Here is a 21,845-nt window from a genome sequence, read left to right on the forward strand (position 1 = left end):
AGCAATAATTTACTTTTACTTTTTACCATAAGTATTAACAAGTCTTTAGATTTCTTTGATTATATTGATCAGAGGGCTGGCAATGTTAAACTATTGCTGTCTGTGTAAATACAAAGAGAAAAAATAATTCAGATATACCAAACCTGATCTTTAAGCATCTTAATTAGAAACTTTTTAGGCATACAAACATATTTAGTATCAATAAGATAAATAATTTGTAAAAAAATTTTACAGTTGTATTTGATTGTAGTTACAGTGCTTGATGAAATGATGTCAGCCTGAAAGACACTACAATTGATCTGGTAATGCTAATGTATGTTTCTTTTCACATGAAAATCATGTAGCAAAGGTTGTAGGTAGTAAGCTGAAGTTTCATGTAGAATTACAGCAGCAGTGAAATGATTGTACCTTGAATATCAACATTTTTTACATAAACAGAATCATGTAAGTTATCCTTATTAGTTTTCTCTTTTTCATTGGAGAGTAAACTTATTTATAAAAGTTTATGCAGTCACATCTGTCTGTTAATGTGTCTGGGACATGCAAAGTTATAAATTTCTTCTCTTTATGGATATTTTAAAAATCACTTATGGCTAAAGTTTTTAAGAAAATCTAATGTCTACGCTCAAGTAGTACATAACTGTTATATTAAAAAATATTTTCCTATAAAAGATATCCTAACTGTCATTATTAAATATCAACTAATAGTCTCAAGAGGAACAAAACAACTGTATTTGATCAGAGCATTTCATTGTATTGTTTGTGTTTTGTGAGTGAGAACGGCTCAGTAAACAAAAACTAATCCATTAGAATTAGAATCATGACAGAATTATACAATAATGGTCTGGGAACTTTGAGTAACTCAGCATTGTCAGGGAAAAAACTGCTCTCTTGGATTTACATCACAACCATAACACAGTTTTTCATAGGGACCTACAGGTTTGTTGCATTCAGCTTTTGCTGGTGTTAATTAGGTTTAAATGGTAAAGCTCTCATTCACTGTAGTGAGACATTATTTCATTGTAGTACATTTATGTTTTTGCATTATGACTTCATTAACATTTTCAGAAATACCTGAAAATGGAATCATTAATGAAATCATAGTTCCAATGGGGGCAACTCTTGGCCTTTTGCTATATTTAAGCTTATGATTTTTCTAAGCCATATTTTATAGATTTGATCTATCTGATCCAATAAAATCTAGGCATTCAAAAACTTCCTAATTACAAATGAGTGCTAGAGTGATGTGGACTGTCAATCTAATGGAATTAGAGTTATGAAACATATAGGACGTATCACATTTATATTCTAAAAACAGACCAATCAAATGCATGCTAGAAAAATAAAGGAAATTCAATTACAGAAGACTAGAAGCTTGCATTATCAAGTCTAGTGCAAACCCACAAAACATGAAGAAAAGCAAAAAAGGAAATGTTCTTTTTAACTCTGCTTTATAGGAACATTAAAAGTTATTAGAAAGAAGAATACTTTTAAATCTAAAGAGGTATTAAAATCACAATAAAATAATTCTTTACATTTAAAATAAAATTTTGTATTTTACTTTATCAAAATACTTTATAAACACTGGCTGGCCACAAATTTCATGAAAGATTTAGGAACTAATAACCAATGTCCTTGGAGGTGTCAATACTGTCATTAAATTTAGTTGAAAACAGCAACTTGTATCAAAAGCTAGAAAGTACCTCCTTACATGCATAGGAGAGAGAATAAGTATAAGAAAATCAGGATACAAGTGAAATATTTCACAGCTAACACTCTAGCAATTGAAAGCTCCTTAGGACAAAAAAATAAGGAAGTTTTAACTAAAAAATTAAGGATGTCCATAGGGTATGAATAGCAGATTAAAACTGGAACGAATTATTTCTCTTCAGACTACTAGGACATGCTAAGCCATCTGTTAGTAGTGAACGTTCTCCTAAATTGGAGGACCGTTCTTTCTCTCTGAAGCTACAGCTATGAGCATACCAAGAATCGCCAGCACCGTGCTGTCCTTCAGGACTTCCATGGAACCCGAGCACACGAAGTAGATCGCTTGCAGGGCATCTCCCTGACGGAGGAGGTATTCCCCAGGAGCACAGAAGGAGGTTTTGATATGCAGAGACAGAGACCTGAGGCAACCACGGCTGGCGCACTCGAAAAGGGAGAGCTGCAAAATCTCCTTGTTCAAGTGCATGGTGATGTCTGAACGCAGCTCATCCGGGAAGTCTTTTAAAAGCTGTCCAAAAAAGAGACAAAGGGGCAAAAAAGAAAAAAAGTGTGAAATGATTTGTCTCCTCTTTTGCAGAACTGATTTAGTAGTGCTGCACATGTCATACCAATGCAAAGATTTTCCCTTGATAAAACATGTGCTATATCTTCATAAATCTTTACGCTGATAAATTCCAGGAAAAACATGAATAAAAATATGTCTTTATACAAAAACAAGAAAAAAAGTCAACACCACTGTGTGTCGGAATTCCCTCTAATGCACAAATTCTTCTCAGCTGTTAGAACACGGGCTGTTTGACCACCGGAAGAGGAATAACTCAAAAAATCTCTAAGTTGTTTTTTTTTGTTTGTTTGTTTGTTTTTTTAATAATGCAATTGGACAGTGAAAGAGAGGTGGGAAAGGAATGGAGACAAGGTGTATGTTCAGTGGAAGAACCTATGGAAACTAAAAGACCATAAGGTCTTCCTATTTTTCCTTCATCTTAACTTCAGGGAAATGTAGCCTGGCCAACACTTAATGATATCCACATAAGTTTTACAGAAGACCTGTTGCAGGCCTGTAAAATTGGGAGAAGGATCTTGCTGCTCAAAGACAGTCTTCTGAGCATGACATATAACTGCTCAAATCATCTTTCCTTTTCACAAGGCACCACAAAAATTTCAGATGGAGCTTTTTTAAAAAAAAAAGTTGTTTCAGGCGTCCATTGATGCAAGATATACTGCCTGCCTACAGGCAAAGATCTGGATCATGCAAGCAAGCCCACAAACATAGTTTTTTTTATAGGTTGAGGGGATCTGGCACCTGAGCAATGCAATCAGCCAACACTTGATGAAGTGGGCTTAGACAAGGCAGTCTGTGGACAGGAGGCAAATCACAAAATACTGATGGTTTCTGCACAAGTTACTGTTGCAGTACAGCAGTTACTTTCAGTGCAACTGAAGGTACAGAAGGTACAGAAGCTGAAGGTGATCTTTAACCAAATCTAGGAAAGTTTTAACATCTAAGTGGTTTTTACACCTTTATAAATCCTATTAGGCTCCTTCTGTTGCTTGGATGCTGTTGAAAATCTCATTCTTTGTGCTATGCACACCGCAAAAAGAATTTATCAAGAAAAGAATGTTCTCAAACCCAAATCTTTCTGCTTATTTCCACATTATCTTTAGAGGCCACTGAGTTTTATAATGACATATGTAACAAGAACTCTGAAGGGAATGGTTCATTCAAATAACACTCCAGCTGAGAGAAGCCATTATTTCTTCTGGAGTATACTAATACATAACATGGATAAGTCATTTAAAACAAGCAAGCAAAGACACAACCAGAAATCTGTCCTTTTATTTCACTCTTTTGTTACATTGTGCTATATTTAAAAAAATACAGGGAATTGAATAGCATAAAAATTCGGGCCAAACCACTTGCTTACAGTATTGCAAAGAATAAAAGAAAATGAAAGAGGGAGGAAAGGGCAGTAAAGAAGTGCCTCCTTTAAATAACACCAAAAAAACCCAATAGATTTTTTGTTTAGTGCAAGGAAAAACTGCTCACTGGGGCATTTCTGCTGGCATCATCCAAAAGGTTTCTGATGAATGCTTCTTCAGCATTTCAGAATTATGGAGGACTTTGAATTTTTAATATATGATATGATGTTCTAAAGCAGATTTTTCCAATACCATGCCCTCTTCCTGGAATAGGCCAGATTTATTTTGGGGCATGTTCTTTTTTAAATGTAACTTCACACAAAACACAGCATCACAAATAGAAAATTACACACACTCACCCCCTCCCCCCCCCCCCCCCCCCCCCCCCCGACTCTAAGTCAATAGTCAAAACCATCAAACACACAACCTCCCTTGTTTGGTTACCTCATTAGAATCAATTCCATTATTGACAGACCACGTGGTTTGGAAATATTCAAGCATCCTTTGCTTTAGCTGCTGTGGCAGGTGATGGACACGTATAAAGTCCTTCAGATCCTTGGTTCTTGTATGATAAAGGGACCATCTGGAGTACATCCTCTGAATTATGGCAGTCACATTGCCAAAAACCAAGGCATGCATCAGAGCTAGGGAGGAGAGAAATTATGTGCAGTGTAGAGTGATTTGTTGATCATTAAAACGTAACACAGAAAATAAACAGGATCTTCACAGAAAATCAGTTTCCCGATTGAGAGATATAATAAAACTTTTGAATATAAAGCTCCACAAGTAATATAAAGTAATGTTCATATGATTATTTATCTCTATTTTTTTTGTGTAACTAGCAACCACAGTCGTGGGACAGGGTAGAACCACATCTGATGCTATCTAGTCAGGGTACCAAGCAAAAGAATGCCCAAGTTTATAGTCTAAAGCAAAAGGAAAACAGATGAACACGTGTAGGTAGGTATGCTCAAGAAATAATGAGAAACTATTAATCATTGTGAAAACTAGACTCAAATGGTCAGTTAGCAACTACATAGAAGGTAATAGATTTCAGAGGAATCATGTAACTAAAACCAATTATTAATGGGGACTGTGTGTAGTGGAATGAGATTGCAACTAGCATTTAGAGATGTATCATATTCTGGGGAGTAAAATGTTAAAAAAAAAAAAAGACAAAAAAACAATTGAAAAAGCAGAAATTCAAGATACATTCAAACTGACAAGCTAATTTCTTATGTTGCTTGAGTAGGTTGAATGTGGCGTGAAATTGTTTATCAGAAAGTTCTGACATCCTGGAGTTTGTCTGCAATTACAGACTGGCTTGGGAATAAAAAGACCAGAAGTAAAATTGAAGAAATGCTTATAGATACAGGTCACCTGGGTCTGTCTGTGCAGAAATGTGCTTCCTGATTATCAGTGGGAAAAATCACTACTGGATTGTCTGTCCTGTGGTATTGATCTGAGGTATATAATACACACATTTACAAACTGTTTATTGAAAAAACTATTAAAGAGCTTGATTATTACTCTTAAGGGACATCTATCTTTATAGTGCTTGAAAGAAAGCAGACAGACTCCTCAGAGTGGCAAAGAAATTGGTTTATAAACAAGACAAACAAGATGTTGACCTTGTATAGCAATTTAAGAAGTCCAGTGTGAGTGAGGAGAGACAAGGGGGAGCAGGAGGAGGAAAGGATGCATTTGATGGATAATAACACTTTTATATATTAGAAACAGGCAGAAAATTCTTTAGTTTGGAGCGTTGAAAATTTTTACAGGCTGAATAAAACACAAAGAAGCTAGTGATAGTATCTGTGTCTTTATTGTGAAGGAAATGCAGAAAAAACAGATGAAGCACTGCAGTGTGATGTAGTTTCACAATGCAGTATGCATTCTTGTAGAGGTGATCCAATGATATGATTAAGTCAATAGAAGTCCATTAGTAAAAGACAATAGATGAAAAGCAGGGCAGAAAGAAAAGGCTCAGCTATGAATATTAGAAAGAAAAGTAAACATAATTGGAAATGTATTTCTAAGAATAATCAGCTGGATCAACTAGGTGCTGTTCCTAACACTACAGTGAGTTGCTAAGTCTTTAATGTCAGAAGCCTGGGCAACAAAATGTGAGGGACTGGTGTAACACTAGATACAGGATATTATAATACAAATATGGCAGCTAGGGCTGAAACAATTCAGCCAGACATAGTTAAATAGGCTAAGGAGATAGCGTAGCCTCGAAGGATGTGATAATCAGTTTAAAAAGGGGGGTGGGGATAAAGCATTAGGTGGTATACGGATGCATACATAAAAATCACATGTGATATAAGTCTCCCGACAGGCTCTAAGGTTAGGAGCTGCACAGAGATCTCCATGATGTGATTGTAGGCACAAATATCATCAAGAATTTTAGTTCTATGGGAGAATCTCTTTTTGTGCATGTAGATTGGAAGACAGCTCCTACTGATGATGACAAGCTGTTCCTGGCTGTAACAGCCATTAGATTTCTTTATCGCATAATTACAGACTCACCCTACTTTCTCTAAGAAATCCATTAATCCAATCCGATAAAACCAAGTAGGACAAGTTAAAAACTTCTAGGAAACGTATTTCATAAAGTGGCCTTGATTTTAATGGATATTTTAAATCACATTTTTGTTACTTATTTTAACTACTGATAAACTAACTCATGCTATCCGTTATACTGGAAATTTCATAAAGTAATGGCTTGTTCTAAAAACTGTAAAAAACTTACATGAATTTTTCTCAAGACATCACTTTTCACTAGGGAATTTTAAAATTAAGTATCAGCTAGAACTATACAGCAAAATGTGTTTTAAGAACTGAAAAGGTATTATGCCTTAAAGTATACAGACTAGTACTTTATTTCCAACAGAGTTTTCTGAGGCATCCTCACCAGTCTGTGCTGTATGATGACAAATCCTTCAAATTTCCTTGCTGTTCTGATTTTCTTAAATAGCATCTAAAATATAATTCCTCAAGAAAATACCTGCAAACCAGCCAGCTCTGCTTTCTTCCTGGGATATATCTTGTTCACTGGAGATTCCCAGGTGTAAAGTCATTCTTCTACCAGCTTGCCTATGAGTAACTTTGCCTTTCAGTTTTCAGTTCCCTCTTACTACATTCACTTAGCTAATTCTTCACATTTTTTTCAGTACACAACCAGATTAGTACAATCATTCAATAATATAAAAAATTTAAAAAGAATTGCTATAACTGGACTAAATAAAAGTATAGCATACTTTTATATTCTAACCCTATTAATTTTGTGAAAGCTGTGCCGTATCAAAGTGAATTAAATATTCATCATTGCCTTACACAGGTTATCTCTTGATTTCTTGATAGAAATGAAAACTCCTTCCTTCATTCCAACAGATTTTATGTAGTGAGCCCCAAAGCACAGAGGTCACGCTGTATTTTAAAACTATGATTTTATACTACTAGCAAAAGCAATTAATGAGCTGCTTGTGTTTTTGTGACAGTATCAAAATCAAAATTATGTAATTCTTGGATGATTCGTTATATTATTGTCACTCATTTTCAGGACTGGGAAAAATGACAATAATTAATTGAGCACTTTTTATACCACTTGATGCTGCAAATATGTAGTTTGAGGATCGATCGTTCATTGTGTTCCTAGCTTTCAAGTGTCAAGTTGACAATTCATTTTTTGCCAGGAAAATTTATGATGCAAAGCTGACCACCAGTGCCTTACTGACTAGCCCTGGAGAAATACCTACTAGTGTTTCCAAAACAACTGGGCAAGCAGGAAAAAAAAAAAAAAAAAAAAAAAAAAAAAAGAGGTCAGTGATCTAGCAGTGATTTGCTTTTACCTCTCATGTCTACTGTAACATCTCCTTTGAGTTGTATGATATACACAATATGACATAGGAGACCTGATATTTTGGGGGAGGAAGATGAAGTAAAGAGAGAGCTGCAGGTTCTTTTTCTAGTGGCCTTGGCTTACTAAGCTCTGCAGGTGCCACCAGCTCACAGGTTGTGCTCAGGTGCCTCAGCAGAAAGGAGGTGACCATAAATAAGCACATGACTTTCCCCAACAGTATAATTAGGTAATTAACATAAATAAAAGTACTACTAAGAGATCCAAATATGACAAAAATATTGCATTTTGATTCTAATCTGAAGCAGTGATATGGTAAAATTTACTTAGTAATAATTAAACTGCTTTTTGTTTATGAGAGAATCAGCTATGGCCCATCAAAGAGTCTTCTTGGCTCTCTCCTGTCTCCACTGCCTTCTCGCTGGGCTGGTCCTTCAGGTAAGGGTACACAACACTCACAGCCAGGTTCACTGATGGGCTGCCCAGCTCCCCTCACCATCATTCCCAGGGCTGTCGTGGGGACTGAACTGAACATACACCTATTGCCTGGCTGACTGGAGAAGTGCCTGGCACGCAAACAAAATCCCCTGGCACGTGCTGGGCCACACTCACTGAAAATAATGTGAGTTTGCATTTTACTGGGTGATAACTGTCTTTTGACACTATAGTGATCAAAAGGTTAGAAATATGTCTGCTTAAGAGAGTTTATCTAGTATAAATCCAACATAGCCATGTCTTACGTCTTTCTTTTTCAATTTAAAATTGATATTTCTCTTGTGTTTTGTTTTGTTTTTTAAAGAAACTTAGAAAAATTTCAGGTCTTATTTTACTTGTCCCTACCCCCCTAAAACATTTGACATGATGCTTAGTGTTTGTACCTACCCCCAATCAGCATTGTGCAAATGGAGAAGATCTTTTCAGCATCAGTATTAGCTGAAACATTTCCAAATCCAACGCTGGTGAGGCTGCTGAGGGTGAAATATAGGGCAGCTATATAGGCACTTCTGATTGATGGGCCTCCTAGTGTATTATTCTCATAGTAAGGAGACTCAATACGTTTTCCTAGCTCATGAAGCCAACCTGAAAAACAAAGCATAAAAAAATATTAAGGAATACTGACACCATGAAAACTACACATTCCGTAAATCAAAATAATTCTAAAAAAATAATTATTTAGAAGACACTGCACTCTTCACACATTTCCAAGAATAAAAAAACCATTAAACTGTAGGAATTTATACAGCACATTATGTATTGTGTCCCTTGATTATTTATTTTATTTATAATAAGAAATGTATTTCTGTATGGAAATCAAGTGGTTTTGAATTGCATATTACAGGTCTAATTAGATAATTCAAAAAACCCATTAGGGCGCTGAAAAGAAAAAAATCATCACCTAAAAACACTGTAGCAAGAATGCAATATTGATTTGATTCTTTCCATTAATTAATGCTTGGAAAGCTTTTTGAGATTCTAAGACTAAATTGTTATAATAATAATATATTTAGAGCTTTTTACATGTTTCTTTTTACAGTAGAAAAGATTCAAACAACTAAACAAAACTTACAAACCAGAATTAATTTTCAAAAGATGCTTCAGTAAGTATTTTCTAAATTGTTCATTTAATCTTTCCTTTCATTTTGCTACATGAATCTGTGTGTGCTAGAGAAAGTAGAATTACATACTACCTCATAGATATTTAAAAAGCAATAACAAACCAACAATAAAAACCCAAAGCAACAAACCAGGAAAAAGTATGCAGTTCCTCTTTTGGAAAAGGAAAACAAATAACCTGAATGAATTGCATAAACACAATGCTTCACAAAAATCAAGATAGGAAAAGAAAAAGAAAAAACAAATTGTGTGCCCCATTTTGCCTGTTAAGCAGTTTGCTTGGGAGATTGGGAATCTTTCCTGGATATTCAGGGAGAACTGCCAAAACAAAATATTCCTGGCAGGCAGAGTTTTAGTTTAGAAAAATTGGTTGGGGTGCCCTTGTTTTAAGCTGAGACCTGACAGAATGAATCACCTCCTGAAGCTTATTCTCTCCCCACTTCAGTCAGCATCCATTTCTTCATTTTGGATGAATCTGAGTATGAACTGGGGGAAAGCCCCTCATACAGAATATCTGCAAAAGTAGGGGGCAGATTTAAAGTATCTGTCCCAGCACTTCCAATTCAGTTGGGGGAAAAGTCTGTAAGAATTTACCACTTACATCAGACTTGTTGAGCCATGGCTGCTACCATCCCCAGCTCCATACTCTCTTGCATCCTCTCCTACAGAGAAAGCTAAGGCAGGAGGGCTGGGTAATGACAGTGTGGGGTCCAGTCCTCACCCTGCTGACCCACTCTATTCAGTCTAGTAAATGTAATCAAAAGCATAAATGAAAGTGCTCTGCATCGTCATCAGATGGCAGTACTGAGTGGGCTGGTTTACCTTGCCAACAGACAAGAAAGCGTCTGAAAATCTACTTGGTTTTGCCTTGATAGAAAGTATTAATCACAGGAGGCTGTTCTATATTTGTGGCTCCCAATTATTTAAAATAATAATAATAAAAAAAACCTAACTGAGCCAATACAAGTCCTCTCTCTGTGCACCGCTGTTTTCTTGAGATTAAATTACATTCCCCTAACAATAATACAGCCCTTTGTATACTGGATTTCATTCCTATGCTCATGTTATGGAATGTAATCCCACACATGAAAGAATAAAAACCTAAGAAAATCCCTGGCAGAGAGTAGATAGAGTTAAAAAAATTCTACCTAAACCTAATGTAAAGAAATACAATCATAAAATTCAATGTCAGTTCTTGAAAGTATTCTAGTCATATGAAGAACTATAAAATTGAAACAAATGAGTTATTTTAAATAACTGTAACTGATGTGTAAATGATGAAATAATGTCTCTTAGGAGAAAATCTCTTTCCTGGGAGTGTTCTAAAAGCCACTGATTCTTAGCCTCTGTATTCCCATTCATCTGCATTTTGTTATCTGAATGAATTTCACATTCATTGTTCCTGGTGGTCATAATGCATCTGACTGCAAGTTTCTCCACTTCAGTTTCAGCTATTAAATTAAAAAAAAAAACCCTTGAGTTTACCTATTGTAACTTGATAAGAAACATTACAGGCCTCACTTTCAGACTAATACATTTTCAGTGCTATCCAGAAAAGGTGGATGATTCAATTCTTTAACCAATAGATGTATTTAAACTGTTTTCTCATTTACAGCACACTTTATGTTCGAGGTTATCAAGCAAAACACCCAACCCTACTGAAACATCATTGCTCCTATAGGATGCATTACTGCTAGTAAAGGTAAGGCACAAAAATAAATGCCTACATTGTATCAAACTGTAGAAGTCCCTATACTATCTCTAATGTAATTCTACTATCAAAATACCAAATACAACATTAGCATTTTACAGTTGCTAACAAGCGCTTCTGTCAGGACACCAGTATTTGAGATGAGTTCAGCGTTCTGTGGTGTAACTGAGGGTCAGACAAATGATCATAATTAGTAAGATGAATGGCTTATCACTGAGCTACAACAGTAGCAGTTAGCAATTATTAGCAATTGCTTAAAAGATGCTCACTATATAAAGAAAAGCTATTAGGTAACTTTCTTTAGAGATGGACCATGAGACTTGGAACAGAAAATCTGTATCAAAGTGAAAACCCAATAAATATATTCCTCTGATTTGTAGATAAGGACATGTTTACAGCTCCTCATTTCTGTTTTGGTTGTTAGAGATGATCCTAATCAGGAACTTTTGAAGAAATTATATAGGATGAGTTTTTAGCCAAAGTATATAAAATGCTGCAAGGTCCTCCAGATCAACTATACTTCTCAGATTTTTGTTGATAGTACTACCTTTTTTTTTTTTTTCTTTGGGGTTTAGAGAAAATATACAGTTGGCTGTAAATACTCTCATTAGCCAATGCAAATACTTGTGAAATAGCATGATTGACTAATGCCTTTTACTTTTTTTGGTTCCTGTAGGTAACAGCTCTCAGCAGATTCTCTGGCAAACTTGAGTAATTAATTTCTGCCCTCAGGATAGAACAGAAAAATAAATATACCTTGTAGTCAGAGGGAGCTTCCTAGAATTCAGCCTTATGAATCCTGTCTGGTTCTGAATTAGCATTATCTAGATATAGCTCTGTGACTTTGAAAACATTTTTAAGCACCAATTAGTGTAATTAAGAGGAAGATTTTTTCAAAGAAAAAAAGAGCACTTAAGTAATCAAGTCCCATTGGAAGAGTCAGTAGGAATTGGTTATCTAGCTCCTTTAGGCTACTTTGAAAATTGATGGAAGAATCTGTATGGAGTGTCACTTATCTGTATCTGGGAAGTGCTCAAATACCAGCAGAAACATAAATAAGCATCTGTGAATGTCATACTTTATAACCAGATTTAAAACACATTACCTCATTTTACTGGACATCCAGAAACTCAGTCTTCCCTCAGGTTGGTGCTTGCACTGCACTGAGCAAGCACATCACTCCCTATAATTTGCAGATTCATTCTATACTACTACTTAGATTTTGTTTATATGACAGACACTTAACATATCAAAATCCTGTCTGGTGCTTCAAAACTTAGAAAATAGTTGCATTTTCTAATGCATTAATTACCTACAGCTTTTATTCTATAAAACAAACAAACATTTTTTCCAATTAAAAAGTAGACCAAAACTCTCTAGTTTATTCTGGACCACTGATCAGGAAATGCAAAGTGGTTTGGATGATGAGTGTCAATTAGAGTATCCCTGCATGCCTGAGAGCAGGAATGGTTCTCCAATAGACCAGTGGTAATGATGTCAGAAGAGAGAGAATGGGACAAAGGCCCATCTTCTCTCAGCTGTGGTTCCATATAAAATTCAGGACTTTAGGTATTCCTAGGGGAAATGTGAAGGTAGAAAAGCCCATCTGCTCCTATATCACACCTTTTTGTGTATAAACAGTATTTGATCCTCATTTAGGGCCAGACCATACTTGGCACTTTCACTCTAGTGAGTAAAGAGAGTAATCAATGCTACACTGATGGTAGGGAGGAGTATGCGTAATGAATAGTGCTGAGGTAAATTAAAGGATGCTCTCAAGTGTGCATTATCTTTAAGGGTTATGTTTCAGGCTGACTTATATTTTTCTGGCTTGACTGAAAACCTCTGGACCTCTAAATGAAAGCACAAAAGATGGCAATGGCTTTATTACATGCCACGTTTTCTTTATACTTTTCCAAAACCCACAACTGTAACTTGTGAAAGAGCAGGCAATACAAAACCATATAAACCAAATTGCAAAACCTAGAAATACTGGAAAACAGAAGGCAAAAAATATGAATAAGTCACCAAACACTGAAGAATAATAATAAAAATATGTCCTGAACAGGAGCACATGCAGCCTTCTGATATAAATAGATTATAACTTTTAACACAGAAGTCTCTATGTTTTATGCCTACTAATGTGTGTTGCAGTGAACAGTTTTGGGTCATTAAGGAATAGATAACAACTATACAAGAGAAACTATATCCTTCATCACTGGAATGCATTTTTAAAAGAAAATCACCATGTGCCCCGAGAGGTCTTTTGTGTCCCACTGCAGCAGTCTGTGGTCACTGCTGATCACTCCTCTTTTCAGATCTAGAGTCAGGCAGCGAGGAGCTGTAGGTTCACACAGGAAATCACACTACCCTTTAATTACACAGCTGCACGCTCCCATCTGCAAACAATCATCTCATATTTCCATTTTAAATGGAGGAAAACTGTTGCAAAGATCCCACTGATCTAAACGAAGCCAAGATTTTAGCTTGTATCTCTCTCTATTCTGTTTCCTTGGAATATTAACCTCCAAAAAGTAAATTTTAGGGCAAACCAGTTGCTAAAATAAAACGAGTAGGTGAATTCCCTTCTTCTTAGGTAAAAGCACTTATGATTATAGTGATTGTGATTATAGTCTCTGTGAGATAGATTTTACATGTCCAAATCACTTTCATCAACTGTCCATGTTGCTGCTTCAGAATGTGTCATAAAGAGCATCTGAGGAGGGGAGAACAGAGCTGAGATGAGATGTTACCATTATTTTGTACAACAGTACAATGAATATATTCTACCTTATCAAACCCTAATTATCATTCATTAGACATTAAAACATTAGCTTTGCTTTTAAGATTGCTTACAAAGAACTCTGCACAGTTACTCTCTAGCTGTTTCTGACTGATACAATGCATTCAAAACTGAGAGGTATATAAGAACACTAAATTATTTTACTACTTCTAATGTGCATGACTCTGCATTATTGAATAATCATTGTCTCTAATTTCATAGTGATTATTCATTTAAAGTATTCAAGTTCTCAAGATTCTCAAAGCCTTTTTTATCCATGTCTAGCCAAAATGTTTTTGACATTTGCATTTTTTTCCCAGACTATTAATACACTGAACAGCATCATCCTTACTACTTAATCCAGTGGTACATAGCTGTTACCTTTTCATTGCCACAAAATCTGATCATTTGTCTACAGGTTTGATCTATGATGGAATTTTGCCTGTTAGGAGAGGCTTGCAGGTACACAAACAGATGGTTTAAGGATTCAAGACCCCCAGAGATGACAGGAGCAATCATATTTTCAAGCACTGCTTCTAGAGAACTGTAAATGTGACAGACCTTATTGCACCAACTCACAAATAAAACATGAACCAGGCTTTTCTTTCACACAGCTTAGAAAAAAATATGTGCTAAAAATAGGAAAACCTACAATCCTGAAGATGTCATACAGCTCCAGGTTCTAAGAGTGTGAAAACGCAGTTCCATCATGTGTGCCCAAATGGCATAATTGCACAATAGTAAAATACAGGACATAAGCTCATGATCTTTTCAGAATGAAGATAATAAATAAATGTTACACATTTAGGAAGAAACCTGAGGTTCATCTATATGATGTGTCAACAAGTGCATGCTACAAAAGAACAGCTCTAGACTAGGGGCTATATTTGAAGAAGAGAATTAGCTGGCATTCAATGTAAGTAAAAGTTAAGTGGCAGTACCTGAAATTTAGACTAGAAAGACTTCAATAATACTACAACAGACATAAGCATAACAGCTGCATAATAATGAGGAACCAATAGAATTAAGCTACTCCCCTTGGTCTTTATTTTGCTAGCATATTTTCCTGCAAATGGTAAACACTTAAAATGACAAAGAAAACAAATATGATAAAAGAAAAACATTAACATTTTTCTCAAGGACTGAAACTGTTTTAAAAAAAATGAAGTCATTACCAAAATAATTTATTATAAAAATGTTTATTCTTATTTTTTCATTCTCAAATGTGGTCCTTAATGAAATTTATTATGATAGATTTAGTTTTGGTTTTGTATTTTTTTTTGTTGTTTATTGTTTTTGTTTTTTTTTTTTCCCTTCCTAAACTAGAAATACACATGACACGGTTATCAAGGAGACTGATAGTGTGACAGAACTAGAGGAACATCTACTGTAGTCAAATCCACATAGTCAAGTTTTGTGGAGGGAAATTCTTGACATGGCATAGAACAGAAATAGATTTAACTTGGACTATATGAAACAGTTTTCTCTCAACTGCCTGCAGCTGGAGTCCTTGTGATAGGGGCACACAAAGGCACCCAAGGCTGCCCTCTGTAACCCTGGGACCAGAGCCCAGGCACCAGCCATGCTGCCTGGGAACAGCCATGCATGCAGCAAATATGGTGAGTCATGCATCAAATCAATGCATGGCAGAGGTGTCTACCCCCCACAGTTCATAACATCACTTTTCTTTTTCCTTTGTGTTACACTAACTATATTTTAAAATCTAATTTATGTCTATTTTAATATTTTCACCCATTTTAATTTGTCTGTGTCACAATCCTTGGTACTATTCTGGTGCATTCATTGCACCAGTTTATCCAGATAATGAAGAGTTAACTATGTTAAACTTGTGTAAGTATATTAAACTTAACCTCTGGGCTCAGTGGACTTTTAAGTGCTAACAGAAGTGAGGCACGCAGATATTGTCATGATAGAAACACAGAATATTTTATAAAGATTTATATATAAGTTTATACACTTCTGCTTGATGAACGCCCACATTATAGACAATAAAAAACACACCAAAAAAAATGCTTTAATATGTAATCAAAGAGGAAAGAAATTACGCATTTCTATCAAGTACTCTATGCCTCCTTCTGTTAAGTAGATAAAATCTTTAGAGGGGAGAGGACAAATATTATAAGAAGATTTCATGCTTCAAATCTGAAATGTTCATCTTTTTAAAGCCTAATAAATAAACCAAGATAAAACCTTCATTCATGTAAGTGATATATATATATATATATATATTTTGAGCCTCCATGTGAAATCATTAACAGCATATTTTGGGGAGCTTGCAAACAATGGCAAGAATTGAAAATTTTAAAATGAAGGAAAAATGGTTTTGAGTTTCATAATCATGCCCTTATCAGAAACAACCCTTGATGAGACATCTTCCCTTCAAAATTATACATGACGATTCATGAGCAGCAAATTTTAGGATTGTTCTCATATTAGAGATTAAGTGGACACTAGGAGTGGATAGATTCATTAAAAATGCCATTTGACGTCCATTTCAGAGGAACTCGATATAATTTTTATTACATCTCTTCCGAAATTAACAAATCAATTAAGAGATGGACATTATCCAAAACCCAAGGTACAAAAATGCTCCTGACAGTACTCAGATCTGGGCCATATCTTTTCTTCTAGTTGATTTCTTTATCATCAATCACATAAAAAAAAAAAAAAAAAAAGATCAAGATTTGAACATATGTCAGATGAAATTGTAATTCTCTGCCAGACTTTGGGAATTCTACCACCATTTTTTGAGCATCTGTAACATCAACCAGAGAAAGTTTGAACTTAGATATAGTGCAGTCAGAAAGAAAAACAAAGATAAAAATTGAAGGTCCATGTATGCCTCAGTGCTCCGTGAGGCTTGCACACTCTAGATACACCAACCTCTGTAGTGAAAGGCATGTAGGTGAAGTGGTTACCTTCATATCTGGTTCCTTCTGAATGCCTGCCTTCAATGATGGAGCACCCTTTGCAGATACATTGACTGGTGTTCTTCTGGGACATCGATCTAGAGGAAACTGTATCTTTCCCTAGATCCTTAAGGAAAGTTTTTAACTATCTAGAGACACACAGTGAGACAGATGTTTTAAAGACTCTAAAACCTACGGAGTTTTTCAAACTAAACTCATACTCCCTTTGGTTAGAACATTTTTAGATACAAGCTTAACTTTTCCCAGGTCTACCAAAAATTAATTTAATTTGAAAGGTGACATCCTATGTAATTCTTTTCTAAGGCTAATACCTTCTGTAAATAAATTGGCTGTTGTATTTCTAATTGAATATATACTTAGAAGCCATCATAAAAATAATTACGTTTTGTAGAGCTTTAACTCATGTAACTAGACAAAGTTATAACAAGATATCGACCCACTGTGCTCACTGAAAACGAAGTTTTCATGATGCAATAAATATTCGATGAGTTTAGTAGTTTCAGTAAGAAGAGGTGTTCAATCAAGGGATTAAAAAAGAAGAAAATCTAAGATCTAATTGTAATGTTGTTGATAACAACAAAAACACAGCTGAGCCCACAGAAGTGCTGAAAACCTGACAATTAAGCTTTAATTATCTGTCAGAACTAAATTGCAGTATTAGTGCTTAGAATAAAAAAGTAGAATTTCTGTATTCTCAATGTAAATTGATGCCCCCTTGGAGATACTGACAAAATTCCTTTGTTGGGAGCATTTAATTTCCTGTCATCATCAAGGTGTGGTCCATTAAATAATTCACATTTTCATTTGGAAAACCATAAGTGCAAGAAGAGATACTTTTTATCCTATGGGAAGCTTGTAATCCAACCCCAGTGAAGACACTACAGGTGCATAGATTACAATGCAATTTCCAAAGTCTCTCTGTTTGATCACTCCTGGGCATGTTCATGGCTTGTAAGTGGTAGAGCAATAGGACTGGTATGAAATACTTGTAAATGCTAGCAGTTTATTAGAAAACAATGTTGGAAAGATATATTTAAAAAACATATTTGGTTAGTCATAAGTAAGAACAGTGTGGAGTTCTGCTGCTCTTCCATCTAATGTGAAATGCTAGATAAACACTTCACAAAACACGGTGTACATGAATTACCAACAGCTTCAAACATTTCAAGTCCCAGTTTCTACCTAGAACCTAACTATGTTCACTCATTAAACATTAACATTTCCAAATGAAGTTCTATCTTCTTTTGTCTGCAAAGTAAGGGTTTGGTCTTTAACTTTTTCTTCTACTGGGCTGGACAAATCCCCGAGGACCAGCCCAGACACGGTTCTACAGTCAGAGCCCTAAATATTTATTAAGATGGTAGATAGTTCATGTGAACTAGTTACTTACATTTCTCCTTTAGCACATGACATAAAACTCTCTTTCCAGATAGGTTATTATATGCCTAAAACTACAGTATATTCTAGTGAGAGGAAAGAACAGAGTGGTATGGGGGGTGGGGGGCACAAATGACCCTTTGAGTGGAGCTTCAAGAGAGTTTCCAAAAAACTAGCTGGTGTTCTGGATGACCGTAGAGGTTTCTGCAAGAGGACTTTTCCAACAGGCCCACTTGCCATATGGAATGGGAACTGGATGGCTGAGCTTGCCCTGTTTGGTGGGCCAGCCATGCAGACTGGTTGGACAGGCTTTGGGTGGCTTGCCCCCCTCACCCCTACGCTGGGTTACTGCTTTGCTGCCACACGAGGCTGCAGATTGCATCTGTGGGACGTGCAACCGGTATTCTGTAGATGTCTAAAAACATCAGACATGCACAGCTCTTTTGTTCATATTGATGAGGAAGCCTCCAATATACCTTTGCAATAGTCTCATAGTATTACACAGTAAAGATTTCCCTTACAGCAGAGACACGTTTATTCCAAAGTAGAGACCTGACTATGTTACATATATGAGCTACGTACAAGAATTTTAAGAACTGAGTAGATTTGCAAGGAACATATTCCTTCTGATATTTTACGACAATTCGCTAAACATTTATAGTTACTGTTGCATAGAAACTCCAGTGTACATGGTAAATGCACCTGTACTCCTGCAGAACTAGATCATAAATTCCTTCAGTCTCATTTATCAAGGAGTAGGTAAATTTGGAAAAGAAATGTACTGGAAACTCTTCTTCTCTGTAGTAAGCATGTACAGCTCTTCTCAACAGTAATTTGTCAGAGGGCTATATTTGGATTTGTGGGAGATTTAAATCCTTTCTTTTGCCAGTCAGCAGGTTTTTTCCTCTTCACCACTTCACTGAAGGGACAAGATGGGGATATTTTCACTATCAGCTTTCCATGACTCTGACAGTCAATACATAAAAAGCACTATATATATAGCTAATTATTTTAATTAAACTTTTTACTAGGAATAGTTTATAAACAGCTCTAATGCCATTAATATATTTTTAGCAAAGACAAATGCCTTCTAACTTTTATTTTTTTAATTATCCTAGTTTGTCTCTCCCCCCCAAAATATTTTTTTTATTTTAGGGTTCGTAGACTAAAATAAATTAGTAACATAAGTAAATTAACTGCTTTTTTTTTTTTTTTTTGTAATATTGTAAAATGTTCCTTTAATTTTTAGATTACAGGTAAAATGTACAAGGCTAAACATATAGCTAACTTAAGAAATACAATTGCAAACATATTAGAAATATATAAATCATTTGCAAATCATCTCCTTTAAGGAGGTGGTCACACTGTCACTTCACAAAGAATCTTAGCATTTAACATTACTGCTCCCTAGGCAAACTGGCTGTTACTGTCCTTTTCCAGGCTATCAGATGCCTTGCAGTTAAGCTTGGAATTAGAAATGTTTGTGCTTCTAGTCTATTCAGTGCAAAGAGCATGTCTGTCTATGCCCTCTTTTCTTCCCTGTGCTCCATCAGTCAGTACCCATCTGTTAGAGCTTCTCTTATCTTTTATTTAGAGCGTAATACCCTTTTGGGCAAGAGCAACCTTTTTATCTTGTGTTAATTCAGCAATGGAGACAAGAGGGTCTTGACCCATAACTAGGATCCCAGGTGCTGTTGCAATAAAATTAATGGTAATGACTTTCTTTTTATGCTGTCAGCTAAAGTGTTAGAAACCTGCTTTGCATTTTTATGTGTTTGGAGTCCAAATCATGCCAAAAAATGTTTGAGCTACTACAGATGATACGTTCCTGTCTTTTTAAAGAAATAAATACCCTCTTCCATAAGCAATACTGATGAAATTAAGATGAAACCTTTATTATCAAAATATGCAAAGAAATCTCACAAAAGAAAACCTTGAAGAATGTGAGTTTTAAGGTTGTTAGCAAAACTTCGTGTCTGTATGTGTTCAACGTGGCATAGTTGGTAAATTGATCTCACCTCTTCCATGATGTTCTCACCTGCTCAGGTCTCACCATCAGTGAAACTCAGGCTAAAGTCTTTCAGTACTTCATTTACATGCAGTTCCTCAGACCTAACAGCGAGTATATTAACAGTCCTGACTCAGAATCTGAAAATAGATTCTCCTAGGGGCAATGACAGTGGTAATCAATACCTTAAAAATCTCTGTAAAAGAAAGAATTATTTATTTGCAACATCAAGATATCAAGAAGAGTGTATATTTTTTTATAAAAGCAGTGAAATATGCTACATGTATTTTCATACTGCCTGTTTAACTGCCAGTGATCTACAAGAGTTGGGCTGTTTACTCCGAGACTCCTCTGTAAGAGCCATCTCTGCTTCTCAAATCTTCAGCAATTTTCAGACTATCTTCAGCAGCCTCTACCCATTCAAATGCATCCTCCCAACTTGGTAAAATGGGCAGATGCCTCAGCACATCAGCTATTTCCATTAGTAGGTCTAATTACAAATGAAAGGATAATTACAGCATTGCAACAAGACCATGTTAGTTTTCATCTGACTAGCCTGCATAATCACACAGGGGATGATAGGACAGTATGGAGTTCAACATGGAGTTTGCTTTGGGTCAGTATAGACTGTTACAGTCTAGATGATACCCATTTCTTCTTGTCTTTAATACCATTAACATCCATGCTAGTTAGATAACAGCTAAGCATGCTAACCCTCCCTGCAATCCTCTCCTTGCTCGCTCCATAAGTTTCACCATATTGTCTAAGCCTTTTCCTCTGCATTCTTACCTAAGGAGCCATTGTGTTGCTTTCTGGACCAGGATGCTGCCCCAGTCAGGCAGCCCTATGATAAACAGTACTAACACTTCATTTGCTCCTGCCTTAATTTTCTAATTCTTGAATCTATAACTTCAGTAACATTTTTCATTTTTATTTTTCCTATGTGTCATTTGAATCAAGGAAGTTGAGATCCAAACATATTTGGCTTTTATGAGGGGAAAATCAACAATGGGATATTTTACTCCACATTATACCTTAACTTAATAGCAAAGCAAGAATTTTTAGTGTAATGAAGGCTTGATGTAAAAAAGGAATAAAAAGTAAAAAAGAAAGCTAGTGTCTTAATGGGAAAGCACACTATGTATTTCAGGTTACAGCAGTTCTGAAATAAAACATCTGTGTTAGCAGATATGACAGGTCCTTTTGAAGTGTGTAACATAAGGAAATCCTAAGCATTAACATGTTTATCTATACCTATCTTGGATCTGACAATGAAAAATGATTTAGAATAACTAGGTATAATTAGTTTTACAGAATCTGGCTTCTGTAAAACTTTATAGATTTTAGAATGCCATGACATATTCTCACAACTCCACATCCATTTCTTTTGATGAAAGCAGTTACTAGTTAACCTTAAGCATTGTCACATGAAAGTACAAAAGAAGCATGAATATTTTCCAAGGTATGTGAAAATGGAAGAAAGTCTAGAAAGAAAAGAGTCTTGAATAATTTCTTCAGTTTTATATGGAAATTATTTTCTATTCTGGTAGCAGGAAAACCCTTCTTTTATCAAGCACCTACTCTGATAAAGGACAGGAAGAAGGATAAATAAATAGAAAATAAGAATATACACAAAAGACATTTCAAATTTAAAAATGTAAGGAATGCTTGTGCTATAGAAGAAAATAAAAGCAATTTTAGTCATTATGGGATGTCTATGGAATGCAATATGGCATTCTAACACCATAGCATCTCTTTCTATATGTTGGGGTTGAAAGAGGCAGTCGAATAAAATATTGAAGCAGCTGTTGCAAAGATTTCAAAATATATAGCAAAGTCTTTGCGAGTTTAAACTGGATTGAGACATTGTAATTTGAACAGCCAAGCCATAA

At 35.5% G+C, this 21,845-nt stretch overlaps 1 protein-coding gene across 3 annotated transcripts in view; it reads right to left on the bottom strand.

The window, feature by feature from the left end:
• KCNH8 (potassium voltage-gated channel subfamily H member 8) overlaps nucleotides 1-21,845 on the bottom strand; it is a 197,961-nt gene that overhangs the window by 37,203 nt on the left and 138,913 nt on the right. For all 3 annotated transcript variants that reach the window (XM_042802266.1, XM_042802265.1, XM_042802267.1), the window contains 3 exons: nucleotides 8,393-8,590; nucleotides 4,093-4,292; nucleotides 1,987-2,236 (listed from right to left, as the gene is read on the bottom strand). In XM_042802266.1, the coding sequence (XP_042658200.1) occupies nucleotides 1,987-2,236; nucleotides 4,093-4,292; nucleotides 8,393-8,590 (648 nt within the window). The remainder of the gene's footprint in view (nucleotides 1-1,986; nucleotides 2,237-4,092; nucleotides 4,293-8,392; nucleotides 8,591-21,845) is intronic.

The sequence above is a fragment of the Tyto alba genome, unplaced genomic scaffold (genome assembly GCF_018691265.1).
Source record: "Tyto alba isolate M040663 unplaced genomic scaffold, T.alba_DEE_v4.0 Super-Scaffold_38, whole genome shotgun sequence".
NCBI classification, from domain to species: domain Eukaryota; kingdom Metazoa; phylum Chordata; class Aves; order Strigiformes; family Tytonidae; genus Tyto; species Tyto alba.